The sequence below is a fragment of the Equus caballus genome, chromosome 12 (assembly GCF_041296265.1).
Source record: "Equus caballus isolate H_3958 breed thoroughbred chromosome 12, TB-T2T, whole genome shotgun sequence".
NCBI classification, from domain to species: domain Eukaryota; kingdom Metazoa; phylum Chordata; class Mammalia; order Perissodactyla; family Equidae; genus Equus; species Equus caballus.
The window spans coordinates 39,804,379-39,829,602 of NC_091695.1; the positions used below are offsets into that span (position 1 = coordinate 39,804,379).

Here is a 25,224-nt window from a genome sequence, read left to right on the forward strand (position 1 = left end):
ATCCTTGAAAATATTATAATTGCATTTCTTCAAAAGAAAATGCATATTCTACAGTTCGAACTTTGCAGTGATGTCATCAGAAAGCACACACTATAAACACCTTAAATTCTCGACGCTTATAATCTCCACCACAGCGAGCCCAGCATTCCAAAAATGCATCTTGAAACACTCAAGCCTTTTGACGCTGAGGAAAGCATGTCAGAAGCTGTAATTGTTTGAAAAAGAGAGATGGACACTCTCTCAGGCAGTTCCCAACATACCCAGCTAAAACTTGAAGCAGCGCCTGTCTTCCATATATATTTGGGGGCCCAAATTGCCATTTTCCCCGTCAAATTGTTGCATAGGATTTGCTCCTGTGCAGTTCAGTTCAGCTCAGCAAACACTTCCTGAAGCCTGAGTTACACCTCGGCTGCCGAGGGCTCAAAGAAGAGTAAACAGCACATGGTTTCTACCCTCCAGAATCTTCTCCCATTGTGGGATAATTATATGAGTTGTATTAATTATATTGGGATTATATTCATATAACCAGATTATAATAACAGCTATGGTTGAGTGGTGCATAGGGTGCTATGTGGGTACAGGTGAAGGAACAGGTAATTCCAGAGGGGAAAAGACGTTAGGGACAGAGAAGGTGACACATGAAACCTTCACAAAGTGGACAACATGGAGAAAGCAGAAAGCACAATTCATCCAGGTCTGAGTGCTGGATCATAAAGCAAAAATTACGTGGAAAAACCGCATAGGGTTTAGAGAATAACTCCTGTACTGGACCTCTGGTTTCCAGCCACCAAAAGCCTGAGAGCCGAGAAATGTAAAACTCAGCTAACCATCCAAATGCTTTGTCACGCAGCCACACAGGGAGGCTCCAGGGCTGATCCTAGGGGCCGATGGGGGGTCATCCCAGGAGGGCAAGGTCAATAATTTTGTGAATGCCCGTTTATATTAGATCATCAGCTCCCACCAACCTTCATCTCTCATCTCTTTGTCTTTCAGGGAATAAACAAAGCTCTTAAATAGCCAAATTGTTCGTAATAATCCCATGCTTACCCAGCTGGTGAATTTCAATAGCCTAAATAGAAAATAAAAGATCCTGCGCCTGCAGTCCCTCTGGACGTAGCCCCTCCTACCGGACAACCTCCTCCACCCGTGGTCAGCCCCTGCAGGTTAAAAGAACTCCTGACTGTATTTACACCAATACAGGAGAAGGATGTGGGAGGGACTTCTGTTGGACAAAAGCTTCAGCCTCCTGCAGCCGCAGGGATGAGGACAGAGGTGTCAGTGGCACCAGGAGAGGCCAGCTGTCCTGGGAGGAGTGCTTTCTGACTGCACACTCAGTCCAAGCAACCCCAGAGCAGAGTTTCTCAACAGTGACCCTTTAAATATTTTGCACTGGGTAATGCTTTGTTGTGGGAGGCTGTGCTGTGCACTTGTTTAGTGGCATCCCCACTAAACTGATGTCTCAGTCAGTACGGGCTCTTATGACAAAGATGCCATGGACTGGGTGGCTTAGACTACAGAAATTTATCTCACAGTTCCGGAAGCCGGAAGATGAGATCAGAGTGCCAGCATGGTGGGTTTGCAGACAACTGCTTTCTCGCTGTATCTTCACATGACAGAGAGAGAGAGAGAGGATGCTAGCTCTCTGGGTTTCTTCTGAGGGCACTAATTCCATCGGGAGTGGTCCACCTTCATGACCTAACTAGCCCCCAAAGGCCCCCATATCCAAATAGCATCATGGTAGAGGTTAGGGCTTCAACATATCAATTGTGGGGGGAGAGGCACAAACATTGAGTCTTCAACATCTATTTCTACCCACTAGATGCCAGTAGGAAATCACTCTCCTACCCCAGTGGTGACAACCAGCTGTAACCAAGCATTGCCAAATATCCCCCGGGAGGGATATCGCCCCCAGTCGAGAACCACTCCCCTCAAGGACAAGGCAGGGACAAAGGTGGGGAGAACCCCCGTATGAACCAGACATTGGGGAACACAGGGACACAGTGGGGATGGAGGGGTTGGGCCAGGGTGCCTGTGGTCCCAGAGAGGCTGGCGGTTACATCATTCAGGGTGCCGGAGAGCCCTGTGATGACCCTGTGGGGGGCAAGCAGCGGGGGGCTCCTCCAAGCCCCTCCTTTGAAAGAGGGTAAGGTCTTTCAGTTGAGGGAGAAGAAACACTGGTAAAATCTAGGTCCAGCTCCACATCCACAGGGAAAAAATCAAGGGCTTTCTAAAGTTAAAAAGCGGTTTACATCTAACTTTTTGGCAGAGAGAGAAAACTTTGAACTTTCAGTAAGAAGGGGCAACATCTTTTGTTAATAAATGTGTAACTTGCACAGCCAGAGGCACTCAAACTAGAATATACAACTATGCACTGGGGGGGATTTGGGGAGAAGAAGAAGGAAATAAATAAATAAATAAAAAGAAATGTGTGACTTGCATTTGCCTGGGCCACCCCATTCTGGGCTTAAGGTTGGGGCCGTTTTGAGAGTAATAACGTGGATGTCAATGACTCTTGCCTCTGACAGCTATGGTGGGGGCCCGATCTCCTCCAAGACCTACTCCTTACACACACACACACACACACAATTACTCACACACACACACACACACACACACAATTACTCTTGGAAGTCCTCAGATAGCTCCTCACATGTCTGCCTGAGCAGACCCAATTTGCTCCCCTGAAGGGTCGGCCATTATTTCCGCCACAGTGTCTCCCTCTGCTGATGGTCACCATCCTCACCCCACTGCTTGCTAAGCTTCCAGAAGACCTCGCTGCTGCTCTCAGGGCCCCCACACCAGCTACCTCCTTCAGCTACTGGATCTCTGCCGCCAGGCAGGGCTGCACCTCCACCATCTGCAAGGACACAACCATTCTGCTGGGCACCACAGTGTTATGCCAGGAACTAGGCCAAAGCCACACGATACCTCTTGGGTCCTCAATGCACCAAAGACGCCCCACCCTCCTTGTCCAGGTAAGCAAAACACCTCTTTGTCTGCCTCTGGCCACAAATACAAAAGCATCATTTCTCAGTCCCATTGTCTTACAAAGACTGTGGTACAGCCACCCTTCCATGTTGTGACTCACAGCCCCCTTGTCTCCACAGGACTCAAGTGGGAGACAGGAAGACAGATCTGAGGGCCCCACATCAGGCAGCATGCAGAACGATCCTCCCGCTGCAACGGCTGAGCCTGACTCTGTCTTCCCTTCTAGGAACTTGTCTACCAGAAAACCCCTCCATCCCTCTAGCAACTAGGCTTCCAGTGGCTGCCCCACTCCCTCACAAGACAAGCCTGAAATCCAGCAGAGGGTGCAGCATGGGCTCCAGCTAGTAAGCGACCACCCAGCCATGCACCCACTCGCTACCCATGCTGTCTATACACACGGCTGGAAGTCCTCGGCCTCCTTTCCCCATCTCATTACCATGAAAAAAAACAAAGAAGTCAGGAAAATCACACCCCAAGTAGAAGCCTGCATGAGTTATCATGGATATTTATTGGCTGCTTACTCTGTGCCAAGCACTGCTCTCAGCCCTTTACATGAATTCTCTCGTTTAATCCTTACAACAGACCTATGCGGTAGGTACTATTACTATACATGGGGGAAACGAGGCACAGAGACCTGTGGAGACCTGCCCAGGGCCAGGCAGTCAATAGGGGGCAGAGCGGACATGTACCGGGGTCTGCTGCAGGGGGTGGGAGGAGTGTGGGGGTGACCATTGCAGTGCGCGCATGTACACAGGCCTGTTCCACCCGCGCCTGAGCTCCATTCAGTGGCAGTTAGGAGAAAGAGAAATTAAGAAGAAAGGGGAGCCAAGGAAGGAAAGAAGAGCATGAAGAAAGAGAGGGAGAGATGAGACAGCCGGGAAGGGGGGAAAGGTAGAGAAGGCCCATCTGACCATGCTCCCTGGGGTGGGTTAGAAGCCTCCTCCAGAGGAAGTACACACCATCTCCTGGTCGAGGCAAAGGCTTGGCTCCATATCCAATCCTTCTGTGCCCACAGGTCCCCTTTCCCACATCTTCTGACCCACTCGCCTGCCCTGACTCCCACGCCATCAACACCATTTGCCTCTAGACCCAAAGTGGGATCTGGCCCCTGCTTCTCAGGGGTGCCTCCTCTTGAGTTGACACATGAGGCTCTCGCCCACCACCCCCCTCCGATTTTTCTCACCTCCTGTGGCCCCTACACACCCCATCCCACCCAGGCTCCTTCCCTGCTCCGGCCTTCTCTTGTCAGCTCCTCACCCTGGCCTTTAACCCACAGCTCGTGGACCCTCTGAACTAAGCAGTCCACACCACTGTCCCTCCCTGTCCTTCCATCTTGAGCTCTTAAGCTTTGGTCAACACCCCACCGTAAGCAATACCTGGCAGGAACCAGATGTCACCCACCCCGGGCCCCTCTGTCACCATCGCCCTCACTGCCCTCTTCCTGCCTCTCAGCCCACACTCCCTGACTCATCCCAGCCCTCAAAGCCTGTGCCAGGATGGCATTTCCCCTCACCCTCCTCGCAGCCTCTACCAGAATTTCTCAAAGAGCGGTCCAGACACCTACATGAGGATTACCAGGGGCCCTTGTTTAAAATGCTGTGACAGTGAAATAAGCCAGACACAAAAGGACACAAACTGTATAAGTCCACTCATAGAGGTCCTTAGAGCGGACAAATTCAGAGACAGAAAGTAGAGGGGTGGTTGCCAGGGGCTGGGGGCAGGGGGATGGGGAGTTGGTGTTTAATGAGCACAGAGTTTCAGTTTGGGAAGATGAGAAAGTTCTAGAGATGGATGGTGGTGATGGTGGCACGACAGTGTGAACACACTTAATGCCACTGAACTGGAGACCTAACAATGGTTAAAATGGTAAATTTTCTATTAAGTATATTTTACCTCAATAAAAAAAAAATCCAATGCAAAATCGGGATCTTGGGAGCCGTGCAAGGAAACCTACGTTTTTAAACAGCTCCCCAGAGGTTCTTAGGCCCTAGAAATGTGAGAACTGGGAATTGCTACTTCTTCTTAGCTGTGTAACCTCAGGAGAGTCCCGGAACCTAGGAGCCTCAATCTCCATATCTGGAAATAGACATAATACCGTCCTCACACAGTTCTTGTGCAGGTGACACGAGATGATGAATATAACGTGCAAGGGGCATGTGGTCGCTGCTCAACAAAAGTGAGTTTGATATTGTCAGTCCACAGACATTAACCAAGCAGCCCCTGCAAAGTACCAGGCCCGAGCTGGGTCCTTGGGATACAGCAGTCAGCAGAGCCCGTTGAGTCCCGACGCTTTCAGACAGCAGGGGTCTCCCTTCTGCCACTCTCAGGCCACCTGAGAGCTACCTGCTAGGAATGAATACCTGGCAACATGTAAGGAGATTCCTGATGTCTCAGAGGCTGTGGTTATAATCTGGCGAAGGAGAGAGAGAGTTCCAGAGGGTAGGGGCCAGAAGAATCAGAGCACTTAAAAGGGAACCCTGACCCAGCCCAGGGTCAAGGCCTTCCTGAGCCGGTGAAGGTGAAGGCTGCACCAAATCCTGAAGGGTAATTGGCTTAGGGGGTGGCCAGGGCATTCCTGGCCAAAAGATTAACACATGCAAAGGCCCTGAGGCCTCTAGTACATTTGAAGAGGAGCAGGAAGAGCTGGCTGCTGAGGGCTGGAGAATGTATTCCAAGAGGAAAAGAGAAGCCTGGTCAGATGGTTTTACTCGAAGGTCTCCGGATCCCAGAGGCCCTCAGAAATCCACAGCCCTGGTGGGAACGAGCTTGGAACCTCTTTCAGTCACCTCTGCTCCAGGGAATTCCCCTCTACAGGAGACAATGTTATCTTAAAAGCACAAAGCTTTTGGCCTCCTTATCTCCTCAGCCGCTATTCCCTGTGGCTTCTTGGGATGGCCTCTTGCCTCCCACAGCCTCAGCCAGGCAGGTCTGGTCAGCTGCACACATTCTATTCTTCTCAGGTAGAGCCCAGGGGCTGGGACAGGTGGGGCTTGGTCTCAAGGCCTCTTCACACTAAAACTGGACCCCTCTGGCTCCTGCCAGTGCTCCCCTCAGAGCTCCCCCACAGACCAAGGGCACGTAGTTATCAGCTCTCACTTGGCCATTTTAAACACTTTCTAGAGCTCAGGAGAGGCGTTTTTCTTTTTCTTTTTTCTTTTTTTTTTTGAGGAAGATTAGCCCTGAGCTAACATCTGCTGCTAATCCTCCTCTTTTTGCTGAGGAAGACTGGCCCTGAGCTAACACCTGTACCCATCTTCCTCTACTTTATACGTGGGACGCCTACCACAGCATGGCTTGCCGAGCGGTGCCATGTCCGCACCCGGGATCCTAACTGGCAAACCCCGGGCCGCCGAAGCAGAACGTGTGAACTTAACCGCTGAGCCACTGGGCCGGCCCCCAAGGCTTTTTCTTTTTTTCTCCTCTTTTACTTTTCCCAAATTGACCATGTTTAGACAAGAGGAAAGCGTACATCAGTAGGAAAATCACTTTAAAAGAATACCTCCTAGGCCTTTTGGTGCACAAGTGTTTCACTAATGTTGACAGTTAAGATTACGAAGTGCGCCTACTTCGGCACTGACTGTAACAAGATAGCTGGGCAAATTTTTTAATAGCTTTATTTTTTTTACAGCGATCCATTTACTCTGCGTTTTCGAGTCTGTAAAGTGGTAAGCGTGCTAAGGAATTACCTAAACAGTTCCATCAGGCCAACATTTTTGTCTCGGGTACAAGGAGGCTTGGAAGGTTGCCAGACCGCTGGTGACTCTTTTGATTAAGATGTTTCCCTAAGAGCCTGTCGCCGTGCAGAGGGGGACATCCTGGCTGAGGACCAGGCCTCCATCCCTCCAGCGCAATGCCTCCCACTCCCTTCTTCCAATGTGCACGAGGCCGGAGCGTGACATCAAATTTCTCTTTCTAGAACCAGCTCTCCAAGTGGGTGACCCAGCCTTGCATGCAATCATGTCCTTTTCTCTGTTTTTGCTGTGAAACAATTTCTTGAAAGTACTCCAAAGTGGCTTTGGGAATATTCAAATCTCGACTGTTTTTCACTTCAATAAAAAATGACAGCAAATTTGGCTAGTACCGGGGGAGCCGGAATCCAGAGGAGAGGGGGAGAAAACCCCAGCCCCTCTTGTGGCTTGATTCTGCTAGATTTGTAGGAGGGTATCACACCTTCTCTCCCCATTTCCAGCAGGAGGGCGGCAGGCAGGATTTGCGAAGCCCTCCATCCACGCTTGTGCCTGCTGCGGGAGCAGGCTGGACCCAGTGGCCAGCTGTCCTGGACAGTGAGAGCCACAGAACCTTTTCTTTTGCCAATTTTGCCTCTCTTCTCCTTTCCAAATCCCTTAGTAACTGATACTTTAGGAATGGGAGAAAATAAAGCTGAAGGGTTAGATTAAATTATCAGTTGTGACAGAGCTCATTCTAGGTACAATGCAGAGGCTAATCAAACAAACGGGAGCCCCGACCTCTGTCCCCAAGCAGAGCCTTCCTTCCTGAACTCTCTGCTATGCAAGGAATTCTGCACGTAGTAAAAAAAAAAAAAAAAAATCTCCCTGGATTTCTGATCTGTCCAAGTGGGAATGCATGGCGTGGAGAAACACCGCTTGCCCAAGCAAGAACAGCCATGCACAGGAAAACAGTCCAGTAAACAATGTCCTAGACGTTTCCAGAAAACCCCAGAGGCTGCCTTCCATGGTAACAGTATGTAAGAACTACACAGCTGGTACAGCTGCTGGGCTGACCCTGCACCGTGAGGGAAGTTGGATGAGAAAGAAGGTGTTATGGGCTGAACTGTGTCCCCTAAAATCTCATCTGGAGAAGTCCTAACCTCCAGTACCTCAGAATGTGACTGTATTTGAAGATACGGTCTTTAAAGAAGTAATTAAGTTAAAATGAGGTCATTTGAGTGGGTCTTAAACCAATACGCCTGGTGTCCTTCTATCAGCAAGAAATAAGGACACAGACAGTTACAGAGGAAAGACCACGCAGAGACAGAGAGAAGACCATCAACTATAGACCCAGGAGAGAGGCCTCAAGAAATCAACCCTGCCGACACCTTGATCTTGGTCTTCTAGTCTCCAAAACCATGCAAACATAAATTCCTGTTGTTTAGCCTATAATAGTACCTATGGTCCTAGTACCTATGGTCTAGTACCTATATGGTACAAGTACCTATGGTCTAGTACCTATACGGTACAAGTACCTATGGTCTATGGTACTTTGTTCTGGAGGCCCAAGCAAACTAACGCAGAAGACGTAGCTATAGAAAATTCACTGCCACCTATGTGAGCGTCGCCCAGAATCAGCCCTGCCTGGAGCAGTGAGCTCATCTTCACATGGGATGTCCCATCACCTCACAAAATCCAAGAATGCATCCCGAGGCTGGAAGATACCAGCCCCATTCACTCTACCTTCAGAAACAAATTAAACTTAGAGTAGAGATGAGAGTTATTAAGAACTTGCAGGCGGGATGAAAACATCCTCCGATATAATGGTTGGTCACAACTGATTCACTAAGAAGGTTTATGCTACATTGATAGAAGTCCTTTAAATCAAATCGCCAAAAAGGAAAAGAAGAGAATTAAAGAAAAGTGAGTCTGCTAAGGGTGTGGACAGTGGCGGTGTTTTTGTACTCGGCCAACATAGTTACATTTCCCAGAACTCTCTTCTCTATAGGTCCCTGGGTGGGGACTGGTGACAACAGAAAGGTGTGCAAGATTTGGAAGGCGCAAGTGAAGCATAGCTGTTTTATTATGCTCTGAAGCTCGTGTAGGGCAGACGCGGGGCAGCTCATGCTGTGCTGGCCCCCCTCGCTGGTGTAGGGCAGCCACTGGGCCCGCAGCTCCTCGAGCTCCTGGGCCAGGTGGGTATGGCTCTGGGGTGAAGGACTCCAACTTGTCCACAGGTCACCCACATCATGGAGATCGCAGGTGGTGAGAGCACACATGTTCCAGTTCACCCCTCGTCTTTCCCACTCCACCTTCATCTTCTCTTCTGAGCTGGCGCAGCTGAGACACGGGGCATCTTACACAGACCGCAGAATCAGCTCCCCCAGCGTAGGAGCTCTGACCCACTGATAAACCCCTTATTCTCTATGGCTCATTGACGTCCTGCTTCTCTGATCGAACCACAACTGATACGACAATCAATAGAAAAAAATCTATCTTAGTAGGCTATCCAAACAAGTAAGAGTTTAAGACAAACAACCTGAATGTGTCATAAACATTGAATTCTTTGTGGACTCACCCCTTGTGATACCAACTTAAGCCCACAAACAGTGAGATTTCAGCCCTTGGAGTCAACATTGTCCCTCTCGCCAGACTCCAAATCTCAAAGCCAACTGGATGCTGAACTCCCCCTCCCTGCTGCTGATCCCACCTGTGAATTCTCTCACATCACTCTCCCTTCCTTTCATTCCTCTTGCACCATCCTGGGCCCGACCTTCTGTGCTTCATTCCTGCCTCCACACCTCCTACCGTCAGACCTGCCATCGCCACCCCAAAACCTCCCCAAACCTCTGCTTCTAGCAAGTCAGCCTTCAACACTCTCCAAAGGCTATGTCCTCCCAGATCAAATCTAAACCCTCTGCTGAGATGTTAAGACCTTTTATAATCTGTCCCCACCCTACTGCCCCACCATCTTCCCCATTGCTCCCCAATATGTGCCCTCTGCCAAGTGAGGTTAGTCTCTTCCCTGTTGGGGTCTGCCATGCCCACTCCATCCCTGGGCCATCACTCAGATTTGTCCCCATGCTGTCAGACCTTTCCTTCTTCAAGTCCTATCTCAAGGATTATCTGCCTCTCAAAGCCTCATCAAAGCCATGGGATATAGTATTTAAGAAAAAGGGACTCTGGAGCCAGCCAGTCTGGATTCAAATCCTGGCTTTGTGTTTCTCAGCTCTCTATGACTTTAGGCAAATCACTTAATCTTTCTGTGCCTTAGATTCCTATAATAGCACCTACTTCGTAGGGGTATTCTGAGGATTTAGCGAGTTGAGTCACATAAAGCATTTGTATCGTGCCTGATGCATAGGCAGCGCTTGATAAGGGTCAGTTCTTACTTTAGTCTTATTTTTATTTTTATTATTACCCGACCATTCCAACCCTCTCCAATATTCTTTTCCCCTGAATTTCTACACCTGGTATAGCAGAGACTACGTTGCTCAAGCATTTAATTATAGTCCATCCTGTACTGTTTGCTGTGATTTCATGTGTAGCAAAGAAGAACAAAAACACTTTATCTGTAATCAGAACATCAATAAACAATAGCTTATTCATGAACATAAAATATTCCTCATTCCTAATGTGCAGAATAAGCGAGAGAATTCGCCCTGCTTCTTCCTGGCAGCATTTAACCCCTAAGAGACCCAGGAGGAAAAAGATGGGGACACACTGTCAGGTACATGAAGACACGAAAATGCCCACAAAATGGTGCTGAGCCTCATCCTCCTGGTGCATTTAATCACGAAAAAGATGACATTTTGAAAGACACAGTTTTCACGGCAAGAAGAGCTTCCTGGAGGGCGGCCTGGTCAGAGGCAGGGACCTCAGCCAGCATCCACTCCTCCTGAAACTGAACAGCACCCAAGTTACCAGGGACCCCAGAGGCCCAAGACCAAAGGGGCCACTAGATGGCGACAGTTTCCAGGTGGGGTGGGTCCCAGACGCTGTGCAGGCTCCCAGCCTTCCCTCCATGGGGCTTCTGGTTTACCACCCAGACCACTTAAGGGTCATAAATTAGTTTGCAGTCCAAGACAATACGGGAGTCTGTGACACTCAACTTTTTCACGTCTCTGTTTTTTCAGATATGAAAGGAAGGGACTGGTGGAACCAGAGGGCAGCTAACAAACCAGCCAGTTCTGGAATTGCACAGCATAGGGAATATAGCCAATAATATAGTCATAACATTGTGTGGTGACAGATGGTAACTGGGCTTATCGTGGTGGTCATTTCACAATGTATATAGATACCGAATCACATGATGTACACCTGAAGCTAATAGGATATTGTATGTCAATTATACTTCAATAAAAAAGAAGAAGAGCAGTGAGGGCCAGTAGATTTTTGCAAGCCCTTGAGCTTTGCCCCAAGTGAGATGGAGCAGTGAAAGGTCATGAGCAAGGAATGACATTATGTGACTGATGGTTTAAAAGAGTTGAACCTGTTGCTGTGCTAAGAAGACACAAGAGGGTGACCAAGGCAGAAGAGAGAGACCACTTAGGAAACAACTGTCACAATCCAGGTGCAAGATGTAGGGGCTGAGGTCAGGGCAGTAGCCGTGGAGATGGGAGAAGTAACTAGATTTTGGATATGGAAGATCAGGCTGATGGGAATTGCTACAGGTCTAAATATCGGATGTAAAAGAATTAGAAGCATCCAGGATGACATCAAAGTTTTAGCCTGAACAACCAGAGAGTAGAGTTGACATTTATGGAGGGAAAGTCTGTGGGAAGTACTGGGGTGGGGGTGGGGGAGAGAATTTTCCCACCAGGTGTTCAACCTCTGCTCTTGATTTATAAAGTCACCTTTGTGTGAGAGGTGGACCATATGATCCAGCAATTCCACTATTGGATATATACCGAAAAGAACTGAAAGTAGGCACTCAGACAGATATTTGTACACTCATGTTCATAGCAGCATTATTCACAATAGCCAAAAGTGGAGACAACCCAAATGTCCATCAGTGGAAGAATGAACAAACAAAATGTGGCATATACGTACAATGGAATATTATTCAGCCTTCAAAAGGAATGAAATTCTGACACATGCCACAATGTGGGTGAAACTTGAAGACCTTATGCTAAGTGAAGGAAGCCAGACACCAAAGGACAAATATTGTATGATTCCACTGATAGGAGGGACCAAAAGTCGTTAAATTCATAGAGATAGAAAACAGAATTGTGGTTGCCAGAGACTGGAGGGAGGGGGGAAGGAAAATTTATTGTTCGATGGGTCCAGAGTTTCCGTTTGGAAAGATGAAAATGTTCTGGAGAGAGATAGTGGTGACGGTTGCACAACACTGTGTATGTCCTTAATCCCACTGAACTGTACACCTGAAAATGGTTAAAATGGTAGACTTTATGTCATACATATTTTTTAAAAAATTTTAAATAGTGATCTCACAGATTAGCCCACTGGCAAGGGCTCTATAAGCCTTTAGAGATTTATAAATACAAACTCAGATGAAAAAATATCCTAAAGTTTTCCCTCGGTTAGCTGTGGGTACAAGAACATCTGCATCCATTTCACCAAGAGGCTTCAGGGTAGGGAGCAGGAGGTCGGGGGTGGGGGGAGGCAGGCATGAAGCAGAAGCCTATTCTAGGCGGAAAGAACAATATGAAAGAGGATAGGACTGGAATAAGATGGTCAGAGATGCAAAGTGGGCAAAGAGGATTGAAACAACAGGAACAGGGACACTGTGGACCACAAATGGTGGGAGATGGGATGACAGCTTTGGTGACCAGGAAAAAGTCATCATGCTTAACCGTCCTGTGTGAAGCTGATAAAGGGGCATAATTAGAACAGCTCATATTTATCGAGCTCTTACTGTGTGTCTGCGCACTGTACAGGTGCTACCTGGCTTAATCCTCACCACCACCACATAAGAGAAGTCCTCTAATTATCCTAATTGCTCAAATGAGGAAACTAGAACTTGCCGGAGGTCAGAGGAACAGAAACGGGATTCATACCCAGGCAGCCCAGCTCCAGAGTAGGGCTCTTAACCACTAGGACACACAGCTCTCCATGCCACACCGTGTGACATCCCACACTGTGACTTTATGAGTTGACATTCCCAGAGTCAACTTTGCAGCATTTCACCCTCCAAAACCCGCTGGAGCGTTCAGGACACCGTGTGACATCAACACCAGATATCTTGATTCAAAAGCCCCGCTGGTCTGAACTTCACAGCCTTATCTCAAAGTACCACAGTGGATCTCTGATCAAACCTATTGATTTTCTGCTTATTGACCAAAATGACTCTTTATGACAACAGCTGACAACGGGGTGGCCGTGAGAAAGCCAACACAAGTTCTGTTCTGTTCAAACGCGTTTTTAACAATTAAGGGAAATGGCAGAATTCTCTTGAGAAGTTGATTTAGAGAAAGCTGGGGGCTAATGGCAGAGGCAGGAAAGGCTCATTTCTGGCATTCTGGTGAAGTAATGTTTACACAACACTCCGGCTTCAAAGTCCATGAAAATGAGGGACATGCAACCTAGCACCTAAGGAAACATCCATGACGAGGGAAAAGCCTGTGACATGGTCTGTAGATGAGACCCCAACAAAGATAACCGTAATCTTTCACCTGTAGTTCGAACCAAGGCACGTGAAGATGAGAAGCCAGAGCAAGGGCCTCTGAGCTCTGCAGAGTTTATCTGAATCCTTGTTCCTGGCAGCTTTTACTCTGCCTCCTTCGGTACTGGCTGTCAATAAGTGCTCATTGCATGAGTAGACATTATGCACCCAGTGTATAACAAGTCCTTTGAGGAAAGGGATCAAATCCCAGTGGCCTTTAAATCCTAAGACACTTAATAAATGTTGATGAAGTCCATCGCACGAGAAAGAAGTGCTGCAGTGGGAAGGCAAACACTATGAGAAGCTAGAATCTGCTCCCAAAAGGGCAAGAGAGAAGCATCCAGCCATGTGAGTGTTGGGAAGGCAGCCAGAAGCTCTTGCCATCATCTATCTATTTTATGTACCAGACATACTCTGCCGGGGACCTTCCTGGGTCTCCACTGAATGTGAAGTCTAGCAGAAGCCCAGTGCTGAGGGAGCTGAAACAGGGATGACCAGGCACCGCGGGAGAGCACAGGGAAGGGGCAGTGAGCCCAGACTTGGAGTCTCAAGGAGGCCTGGGGTGGTAACTCAAAGGCCCAGAAAAACAGGGGACACAAGGCCTGTGGAATGGCATCATGAAGACAGAAGCAGGGCCCAGCATCATGAATTTGGGCACCCACCAGCACTTTGCTGTGGCCGGAGTGAAAGGCCCACATGGGAAGCTGTGGGTGCTCAGATGGACGCCAGGTCACGGCAGCCTTGTGTGCTAAGCCAAGGATGTGAACTCCACCCTGAAAGCCAAGAAGAGCCACTGAAGAATTTGAAGCAGGGGAGTAACATGATATGATTTTTATTTTAGACTGGCCTCTACTTAAAGCTCAGCCCATCAGTGGAGGAAAAGATCTAAGCCAGGCAGACCAGTTAGAGACGACTGCAGTAAATAATGAAACCTAAGATGTCAGAGATGTTGAGGAGGTGGGTGACTGGTGTGGCAACCAGATGGTTAGCAGAGCTGCTCAGAGGCAGAGAAAACAAGAGGCGGATCGGGTTGGCAGGGAGAGGGGAGGTGGAGGTGAGCCCAGTGCCAGGCCTCCCAGCTGGTGCAGGCCTGGAGCTCAGAAGAGAGGGCTGGCTAGAGAACAGGCTTGAGAATCAGTGGGCCCCAAGAGGTTGCCCAGAAAGCATCGAGAGTGAGAAAAATAAAGACCCCAGCGCAGGTCCTTGGGAAAGTCTACCCTTTGTGAGCCTACAAAAGGTCTGGGAAGGGAGAGCAGAGTTGTCCTAACCATGCAGACATCAAGACAAAAGAGACATCACCAAGCTGAGGGATGAGAAGGCTCCCAGAAGGGAGAAACATAGCTCCAAATGCCCAGAGAGTGCACTGGGCAGAATAAAGGATAAGCAAGAACAGTTTTGGGTGGAGATGAGGGAAGGCCTGTGGCAGTGGGTGGGGCACTGGAGTGAGTGGAAAACGGGGAAGAGGCGACCCTTTCAAGCAGGTTGACTCTACAGGGACAACAGCAAGAAGGGGGAGGGACTGAGGGAGGGTTTCTTTAAAGGGGGAGGGGCGTGTGCATATTTATCTGCCGAAAGGAGATGCCAAGACAGAGATGGGGTGCTGGGGAGAGACGGGGTGACCGGTGGAGGTGAATGAGAGGGATACACAGAACCCCTGGAGGGATTAGCCTCAGGAGTCAAGACACCATGTGATGCTGGGATGGAGGAGGCAGGGGAGGTGGGGGTCCACGGGGCGCAGGAGGAGGAAGCTGAGAGCTCCAATTCCCCAGTGACAGAGCAGTCACTCTGCTCCAGTTGAAGATTTCAACATTTCCAAAAAAGCCATATATTCCCCATTTTCTGTGAAACCTCCTGATTTTCAAAGTTTGCAAACTACCTCCAAAAAAGTTTAATTCTTGTGCAGAACCAAAACATGGCTATGGCCCAGACTGAGCTAACAGCCCCCCAGCTAGCTCCCCATGATCCAGGATTTCCACACCCATAGCCATTTCTTCCTTTTGTCTCACCCTTCGTGTGGGCGTCTCCCCTCTTGGGAGGCCTAAGAAAGCATTTCCTTTATAGGATCAAAAATACCTTTTGCTAAACTCTGGTGGCTCTTCAATTAGAAGTAGATACTAATGCTTGAATTCTAAGTGTCCGGTCTCTGCTCCACCCTGAACTCTGAATTCAATAGACACTGTCCTATAAGCATGCCAATGTTCCACAAAGCCCTACATACAAAGAAACGCTTGAGAAGCCTTCTAAAGGAGTCAATAATTCTTCTGTAGTAAGTGCATTTTCTACACGTTTTTCAAAGAGCTGAAAGGAGAGAAGGAGGACTTGAATTTCTAGACCCTGGAGAGGAACAGGCTGGGCCCCTGTTGTCCTGAGCCAGCGCCTTCCAGAGTGTGACTTCTATGGCCCAGGAAGGCCTGGTCACTTGCAGATGCTCCCTGGAGCCTATCTCTCAAGAGAGGGTATCATTATTACAATTAAGGTTATCATTCTTTCAGTTCCCACCACCTTCTCTCACCTGCGTTTGAGGTGGAGATTGAAACTGCCCGGGCTTGGCTGGTGGCTTCCTCCGGTTTATTCTGGTGTTTGCATTCCAGTGCTGATGGCTGTGATGTGTTCTAACAACAAAGACAAGGATTATTACCAGGTCATTCATCAAGTGATCCAATTAATTAACATTTCTTAAATGTCTACTAAGGGTATACAGAAAAACCAGAGGTCCCACCTTTACCCCCCACCACATCCCACCCAGCCCACTCCACCCTCATTTGGAAGTTCTGTCTGTGGAAGTGATCAGAGAATCTTAAGAAGGGAGCTGGCATATGCTGAAAGACATCCTTCCGTGAAAGTCCAGGGAAACTCGTACAAAGGGGACAATGTCATCTCGGGTTCATCAGTTCAGCAGATCTAGCCGCTGTCCTCAAGGATTTTGCAGTGGCAGAAGAAAAGAGATAAGGTGCAACCCAACACTGATGAACAAGATGCTGTCAAGTGAAGAATGTGTAGAAAGGAGGGTTGTGAGTTACTGAGCACCTTCTCTGCTTAGCACCAAGCTGGATCTCATGGGGCAGGAGTTCCAACGAGTAGATTGAACTCCACGAGGAGGCCCTGAAGCCTTATGTGGTAGATCTTCAATCCAGGGGTCACCACCATGTCAGAATAAGCGATCCATCAAGAAGGAAAGCCCACCTGAGCATTGGATTCCCTGGCAAGTGCCAGGATTCTCTCTGCCAGCAACATGGAAACCATGGTTGCTATCAACACCTTCAATGGGCTGTTCTTTTCGTGTGTTTCCTCAAGTTGAACATCATCCCAAGAAATAGCTCTTCCTCAAGAGAAAGTAACTTGGAGGCTGATGAATGGAATGAGTCCGGATCTTCGCTTTCCAATTGGTGAATTTTCTTATTCATGATTCCTTCTTACAGATGGTCTGTCTTCCCTGTCCCAAGCTTTCCGAGGGAGGTTGGGGCCACTTAAATTTTTCCTCACCATAAGTAACAAGCAAATCTTTCATTAGATTTTCCTAAGGGCTGGGACCATGGATTATTTGTCTCTGTGCCCCTGTTTGTAGAGCCTAGCACAGTGTCCCAGGCACTCTGGAAATGTTCGTTGCTTGAATGGATGACTGATGAGAGAAGGAAGGAAGGACAGATGGAAGGAAGAAAGGAAGCAAGGAAGGAAGGAAGGAAGAAATTTTTTTTCAACTGAATGATACTTGCGTTTCTTTAACAACCAATGGCATGAAAATTTCCCATACTCTTAAAAACTGCACATAGATTAATCTCATCCCACTGGTTTTTCTTAGTGCACAAATTTTCAAAAATCCTAATAGATTAATCAGGTGTGAATTACTTTACAGAAACACTCTTGCCTCTTCCAGAAACAGTTTGGTTGAGTAATTAAGCATTCAATGACTCTTCCTTCATTTCAATTTGTTCGGTTTTCAATTATAAAATGTAACTCAGAATAAGTCCAAATAACCACAGAAGAAAGGAATGTTTTTTTCTTTCAGAAAGGATTGAATAATAATGACAAACACATTAGCACTTACCATATGCCAAACACTGTTTAAACTTGTACATAAACTCCTTCTAGCAACTCGGGAGATTGTTGCTACCGTTACTCTGTTTTACACAAGAGAAAACCGAGGCACAGAGAGCGTAAGTAACATGCCCAAGACCACACAGCTAAGAAGTGGCAGAGCTGGGATCTGGACACAGGCCTTCTGGTTCATGAACCCCTCCACTCATGTTTTGCAGCATATATCAGAAAATATGAAAGAAAAAAAAGTCCAAGGCAAAGTTACCAGAATATCCAAAATAATAAGTTATCCTAAAGAAACTAAGATTCTTAGCTAAATATATAGATTGCCCCACGGCGTCCTGTTGGTATAATTTGTGGCCAAAACTGGAGTGCTTTAGAAATAGAGTAATATTTCTAAAACCAGCAAAGCAAAGATTCTGTAGTAGCTGGACTGAATAAGGGGGTAGGACATGACTTTGGTTTCAACTCACTTTAGAAAATGAAACAATCAAATCAACAAGCAAATGGTTTTGTGGTACAAATATGAAATTAACCTGATACAAACACAAAATTAACCTGAAACCATCAAAACAAGTCACACTGCCTTAAAATCCTATGCTCCCTCTAAAAAAGTAACTTTAGGAGGAGGCCATTATTAAATCCAGCCACAGTGGGTGGTGATTCCAATTCAATCATCAGAGATTAATATTAAGGCACGAAATGATTCTAAGCTGTATCTTGTTAGTAACAAAGAACCATGCCTAGAGAAAACTTTCAGGGAGAAAAACCCTTTCGCAACCACCATCTTGGCGTTATCCAGAGGTTAAGAAAAATAGAAGAACAAACGACCTCAAGGTGGGGGTGGGAAGGGAACTAGCCACAAAATTAAACAGTGTACGATTTTAAACGCTCTCAAAGCTTTTCCTTTTAAAATGTGCTTCTCTCTGGAATACGTTGTACTAGGTGACGTCTGAGCTTAGAAAAGATTAAGGCAGAACCCAGCCCGTGGTATAGCTTCTGATAGACCAGAAGATGGGCCAGCTATCATCAGAGGTGAGCAAAGGACAGAACCAACAACTTCTGCTGACGTGTTCCAAGCTGCTCTAAGCAGAAACCCAGAGGCCGGGGAGCAGAGAATGTACCACGCCATCGGATTGGGCGACTTGACATCGTCATTCCAGGACGTGGCCACTGTGTGGTGGGAAAGGACATGAAGGAAGGGCAGGCTGTGGCATCGAAAGAATTCACTGGAGCCACTCCAGAGAAGCGAGGATATGCAGGGGAAAGGAGAGGTCATTCCCCTGGGGTCCTATAAGACCCCCACACTCTTGTGTTTTACATCTAAAGGTCACAGCGAAATGTGTGGAGAAAAATTGATACATAACTATTTCTATCTAAAAGGGCAGAGACCTGATTACTTACTCATTCTATGTAAAATAGTTACTAAATAACAGAACACATAGCAGTTAAATAGTATTATTACTCTACATGCGATTATGTTACTAACATGAATTACAATTTCCTCGCCTAGAAAATTGAACTGAAATTTTTATTCTAACAATGAGATAATGTGTTTTGACCAACAGATTGGTAAAAAAAAATAAAGAAGATCAATAAAAACCAATAAGGGTACGGAGAAAGCAGGGGCTTTCACACCCAAAAGTGGGAATGTGTATGGATCCAGCCGCTTGGGAGGGCAATTTGGCATAGCTATTAACATGCTAAGTGCACATGCTCCTTCACTCAGCAATTCCATCTGTAGGTGTCCCAGTGAAATACTTGGACATGTACTCAGAGTGGTTTTGCAAGGATGTTCATAGACTGGACATGACTCAAAGCTCTGTCAGTACAGGAATAGTTAAACAAACAGTACTCCGTCTATGCTATGCGATATTTCACAACCGTGAAAAACAATGAAGTGGATCTGTAGTTACCTACACAGAACATCTCCAAAACATATTAGTAAGGAGAAACAAGCAAATTGCAAAACAATACGGTGGGATCTTATTTACGGTTTCTTTTAACCCGCCAAGCTACAGCTGTCTGTGTTTACAGACAGCTTTGTCCAAACGCATAGAGCAAAGTCTGCAGGATGTACGCCAAGATGGTGGCTGTGGTTAGTGCTCAGGAGGGGCATGCAACTGGGTTTGGGGCAAGCAGAACTTCCCTACTGTTTCAATTTTTTTTCCTCCCCAAAGCCCCAGTACATAGTTGTATATTCTAGTTGTAAGTCCTTCTAGTTTTTCTATGTGAGCTGCTGCCACAGCATGGCTACTGACAGACAAGTGGTGTGGTTCCGTGCCCAAGAACCGAACTTGGGCCCCTGGAGTGGAATGTGCCGAACTTTAACCACTAGGCCATCAGGGCTCTGTTTGAATTTTCGAGAAAAATGAATTGCTATGTGGTGTAATTAAAAATTAAATCTTTCATAATGTGAGTTCTAAAAATGTCTACCGGCCCAAAAGAGTGTTCAGCAGAGTTGAAAGTATTTTACCAGCTGTGATTACGTCAATCAGAGGAGGTTCAGGCAACAAATATTTATTTAGCACCTACTATGTGCCAGGCACTGTTCCAGACTCTGAGGATAGATTAAAAATCCCTGCCTGCTTAGAGTTATATTCCAGTGGAGTTTATGGCATCATTTCCTTTGGGATGGGGGGCTCTGGGAGAGAGGTATGGGGAGATAAAATCGGCCCAGAGGCAGGGGCATGCAGAGATGGGTTCTGGTCACCTCTTCTAGGCCAGGCAAAGAGGAAAAGGCAGAAACGGTCTAAGCCTTTAGTGCAGCCCCCAGCATCTGGCTGGCCTCTCGCTGCACACCCTCCATGTCTGCTCCAACCAGCTGTACAAGTTGGAATGCCTGCAGCTGGGCAGCTCCTGGGTCACTCCTCAGGCCTCATGGAAGGACTGAGAACCAAGTGTGGAAGGAGGAAAGGGTGCAGCCAAGCTCTGGTCTGGTTTAGGAGCTCCTGGCTCCTTGGGGCTACCAACTGAGAGTTCCCTTCCTACATGGGGCCACTTAGAATGACGATGGCTGAGAGCAAAGGGGAAGGAGGAGAGGTAAGAGGAAAGTGAGTGAGATGAAGGAAGTGAGAGTAGAGAGGAAAGGAGCATGTGTCGGAGTTGACGGGGATCCACTTTGGCCAAAGAGGGGAGAACATCTCCCTTCATGTGCCATCTGGCACCAGAGCAAGGCCGGCAGCCCTTACTGTGCTGCGAAGCCATGTGAGAGGCCGCTAGTCCCCAGCGCCCTTCCTTCCACCTTCCTTGGCTCTTCTGTCCCCCACACTGAGCCACCTGGCTTCCAGCTTCCCTTCCTGTCTAAGCTGAACAGAATAGGGAATAGGGCAGGTGAAGTGACTCGAGAGAGACCTAACATGAAAAAGTGGAACCGAGACTCAACTTACTGTGGTGATCGTTTCCCAGCACACACATATATCAACTCATTATTTGTTGTACCTCTAAAACGAATACAATATTCTATGCCAATTATATTTCAATAAAACTGGAAAAAGAAAAAGTGGAGCTGAATTTGGGGTTTACCCAAGAGATTAAACACACAATTTCAGGTGGGAAGATTAAGGGAATCCCGTATCACAGACCAACCTGCGTTTACAGAAGAACAGCACAGAGAGGGCCTGTGGAAACAAAGCAATGGCTCGATAATAGTGAAATTGCAGGAATCTTTGACAAGCCAGTAGGGCAGAGATTTCAGGCTAGGGTGGCCTTTCCTGAGGCCTTCAAATTACACCTTATATTGGGGCCAGCCCGGTGGCACAATGGTTAAGTGTGCACGTTCCGCTTCGGCGGCCCAGGGTTTACCAGTTTGGATCTCGGGTGCGGACATGGCATCACGTGGCAAGCCATGCAGTGGGATGTGCTGTGGTAGGCATCCCACATATAAAGTAGAGGAAGATGGGCACGGATGTTAGCTCAGGGCCAGTCTTCCTCAGAAAAAAGAGGAGGATTGGCAGATGTTAGCTCAGGGCTAATCTTCCTTGGGAAAAAAAGAAAATTACACCTTATAGGCATTGGGCTACCCTACATGAGCCCAGCCCAGCCAGCTTCCCTACAATGCCCGTTCACACGGGTGCTAGAAGGCTGAGGTAATCTGATTGGCCTGGAGATTCACGTCTGCTGGGGAAGACTAGTTTTGTTAACGATCAGGATCAGGTTGGAACCTGTTCCTCCCACACCTACGTGCTGTCCCTCAGAGTCCGGTGGTGAGACATGTGGGGCGTGGTGAGCAGCTTTGCATTGTTCCAATGATTAATAAAATCCAATGGGCTTTCAACTGCTGAGCCTGGATGACCGTACTGGATATCAAGCCAAGGAACCACCTCCACTTCATTTCTTTTCCATTTTGAACTAACAGAATCAACTGGGAGATTCCTGACCCACCACTTTTTGTAGTAAATAATCCTTTCATCTCGCCTACCTCAACAGCTGGCTCTCTGTGGACAAGGAATCAGCCCAAGCCACCTGGGTCAGGTGCCATTGGACCCAGTCTGCACTGGGCTGGGAATGGTGTTTCTTTCTTGACAACAGGACACGGATATTGCTCAAACACACTGCATTACGTTAAAACACACAATTCCATACCCACTTCCCCAGGAGATTTCTGATCTCAGTGCTTCAAAATCTACTTTCCAGGAGGACTTTGTCCCAACTTGGGAAAGATAAACACACTTACCAAACCTCAGCCTCGATGTCCTTGAAGGAGGCTTGGAAACGCCCTGAAAAGCGCGGATTCAAGAGCCGTATGCTCGGGCATCACAAATGCTCTCCTACGCTCACATGTCAGGATTTCATGGCCAAGTGCTGCCCAGCAAAATACACAAGGGCTTTGTCTCATTCTGCAACAGTCTGTGCTGGCAACGGGGCCACTGTCGCTGTGTCTGTCCAGCTCAAAGAGAACAGCAGGGTGGAGGTGGAGCAAGTTAGCTGCAACAAAGAGAAGGCCAGCCCCACCTTGGTTCAGGTGGAAAACACAGCTCTCCACATCCTGGCTGGCGTTTCTGGTCAAAAATTTCAGTAGGAAGGAAGGGAGGGACGGAGGGGGAAGAAAGAAGGAGAACAAATGAAGATGCTTTCTTTGTATTACTCTCTTAATAAAACAAAGCCTGTCAGGGCACTCAGAATTTCTTCAGAAAGATGCATTTTTTTAAATCAATAAAAACTGGGGCTGGCCCCGTGGCCGAGTGGTTAAGTTCGCGCGCTCCGCTGCAGGCGGCCCAGTGTTTCATTGGTTCGAATCCTGGGCGGGGACATGGCACTGCTCATCAAACCACGCTGAGGCAGCGTCCCACATGCCACAACTAGAAGGACCCACAACCAAGAATATACAACTAGGTACCGGGGAGCTTTGGGGAGAAAAGGGAAAAAATAAATAAATAAAATCTTTAAAAAAATCAATAAAAATAAAAATAATCTATTGGGAACAGAATCCTCAAAAGTCATACTTCCCAGACTTAAACGATAAATGACATTTCAGGTGCCAGCCACTGGTTTTGGACCAAACTGATCAGATCGGGGGAGCCCCCTCCTCCTCCACACCCCAGCTTTCCTCCTCTCCTTCCTCCACTTCAATTCTTGGCTGTCACATCTCTGCTGCAATTCTGGTGGGGGCCATCTCAGACCCCCTCCTGCCCCACCTTCATCTGCCACCAAATCCCTGCAGGTGTCTTCCCACTCAGCATGCCTTCTGTGGCCGCCAGCCCACCTTTCTGGGACTTCAGCTCCTCACCTTCTGAGTCACCAAGTTTTCGCTTTACCTCCTTTTCACCCCAACAAGGCAGTCCCGCCTGCTAGAAGGGTGTGGATTTTGAAGAGTTTGCTGACTGACAGGCTGCACGCTTTCTATCCTTTACTGAAATTAAATCAGACCCATCAACAGCTGAAGGAGAGCAGCTGATAGGCAAAACTTTAGCAATCACTTATTACAGAACCAGTTCTGGTGTTTGTTTGGTTGGTTTGCTTTGGAACTGTTTATATGTTTTTACCCAAAGTAGAGACTAATGCCTCTTGGAGATCAGAGAAATACATAGTAATGGACAGAAGGAAAACTGGGGCACTTGTTGCTAAGGGAAGTGACAAGTGAAGCGATAAGATAGTGATAGGAGGGCTTAGTGAGTTTCTGCCATGTGCCGTGTGCCATGGGCCGTGTGCCTGACACTGTGCTGGCGATATGATGGTGAACAAGCAGACTGCATCCCCCCCCTCCCAGAGCTGACAGTCTGATGGGGGAGGCAGACAGGCAGGCAACTGGTTGCAGATAATTTAATATGAACAATGCTGAGAACAGAAAAGCAGAGAGTAAGTGGAAAGCCAGCATACTGGAGAGAGCAGGGCATGCTAAGAGTGCTGGAGGGGGCCAGCCCTGTGGCCGAGCAGTTAAGTTCACACACTCCGCTTTGGTGGCCCAGGGTTTCGATGGTTCGGATCCTGGGTGCAGACATGGCACTGCTTATCAAGCCACGCTGAGGCAGCATCCCCCATGCCACAACTAGAAGGACCCACAACTAAAATATACAACTATGTACTGGGGGGCTTTGGGAAGAAGAAGGAAAAAAAAATCTTGGCAACAGATGTGAGCTCAGATGCCAATCTTTAAAAAAAATGAGTGCTGGAAAGAGCTGAGTGTGGCTGGAGAGGCCAGCTTGAGGCTGCAGGGACTGACAATGGCCAGAGTCAAAAGGAGGGGAGCACGCAGGAGACTGGAGGGGCGAGCACTTTCAGGGTGCTGGCTGGAGCACGGAAAGGCTGAGACCTGCTGTGCTCAGAGCACCTCCAAGAACTTTTCTTCCCTGCGTGAGCAAATGTGCAGTTCAAGCCATCTCGGTAAGGCATTCCCATCCAACTCTTCTCTCTATTGTTCAGTGAGAGTTAACCAAACGCTCATGAACACAGAGCAACCCAGAGTCCAATTCCTGCTAGAGCAGAGTGGGCAGGAGGCACGCTCCACTCCCCATGTTTTTTCCTGTCCTTATTTCTGACATCAGAAAAGCACTATCAAAGGTTCTCCGTGATTATGTAACAAGAACATGGCCAGCAAGCCTCAAGGGACACACAGGACCCAACCATTTCCCTTTCGAAATCGTCAAACGCCAAAAGTGAGCGTTTGCCCCACATGCGGTGCAGTCTTTTTAACCCAGGTTGCTGGCAAGGTCTGGAAGCACCAATAAGGCGAGAACCTTATTAATCCAAGGTATTTATTTCCTTTTGATAAACAGTACCATGTAATTTCCCATTTTCAGGGACAATAATTACTTCAAACAAAGGGCAGTCAGCAAAAAGAGTATTTACAGGGAGTGGCTTTCCTCCACAGGACTGCAGCTCAGCTAAAAAAAATAATTTTTTTAATTTTACTTTTTTTTCTTTGAGGAAGATTAGCCCTGAGCTAACTACTGCCAATCTTCCTCTTTTTGCTGAGGAAGAGTGGCCCTGAGCTAACATCCATGCCCATCTTCCTCTATTTTATACATGGGACGCCTTTTGCCAAGCGGTGCCATGTCGACACCGGGATCCAAACCAGCGAACCCCGGGCTGCCGATAAGAGGAACGTGTGCACTTAACTGCTGCACCACCGGGCGGCCCCCCAAAATAATTTTTTTTAAAAAGCCTTGGTTAAAAGCATTAATTTGTCTCTTAGATATGATTCAAGAGATAATTCATTTTTGGAAAAACAAGGTGTTCAAACAGAGAGGGAACAGCAAAAATCCACACACACACCCCCCCATGCCTCCTGGACCACCAGCTCCAATCCCTGCTACGCACCTGGCACTCCCCCCTCCCACAGCTAAATTCCTAGAATTTATTTTCTAGGAATTTAGACAATCCACACCGGCTGCCTCCACTCTCTCACTTGACCTCCCTAATCTGCCTGAAGGGCCCACTTGAAATTCAAGTTGTGCGCCGGGCTCGGAC

At 47.7% G+C, this 25,224-nt stretch overlaps 1 protein-coding gene across 5 annotated transcripts in view; it reads right to left on the reverse strand.

Annotated features, from left to right (window-relative positions):
• AHNAK (AHNAK nucleoprotein) overlaps positions 1-25,224 on the reverse strand; it is a 138,996-nt gene that overhangs the window by 74,277 nt on the left and 39,495 nt on the right. For all 5 annotated transcript variants that reach the window (XM_070230008.1, XM_070230009.1, XM_014729615.3 and 2 more), the window contains exon 5: positions 15,794-15,893. In XM_070230008.1, the coding sequence (XP_070086109.1) occupies positions 15,794-15,893 (100 nt within the window). The remainder of the gene's footprint in view (positions 1-15,793; positions 15,894-25,224) is intronic.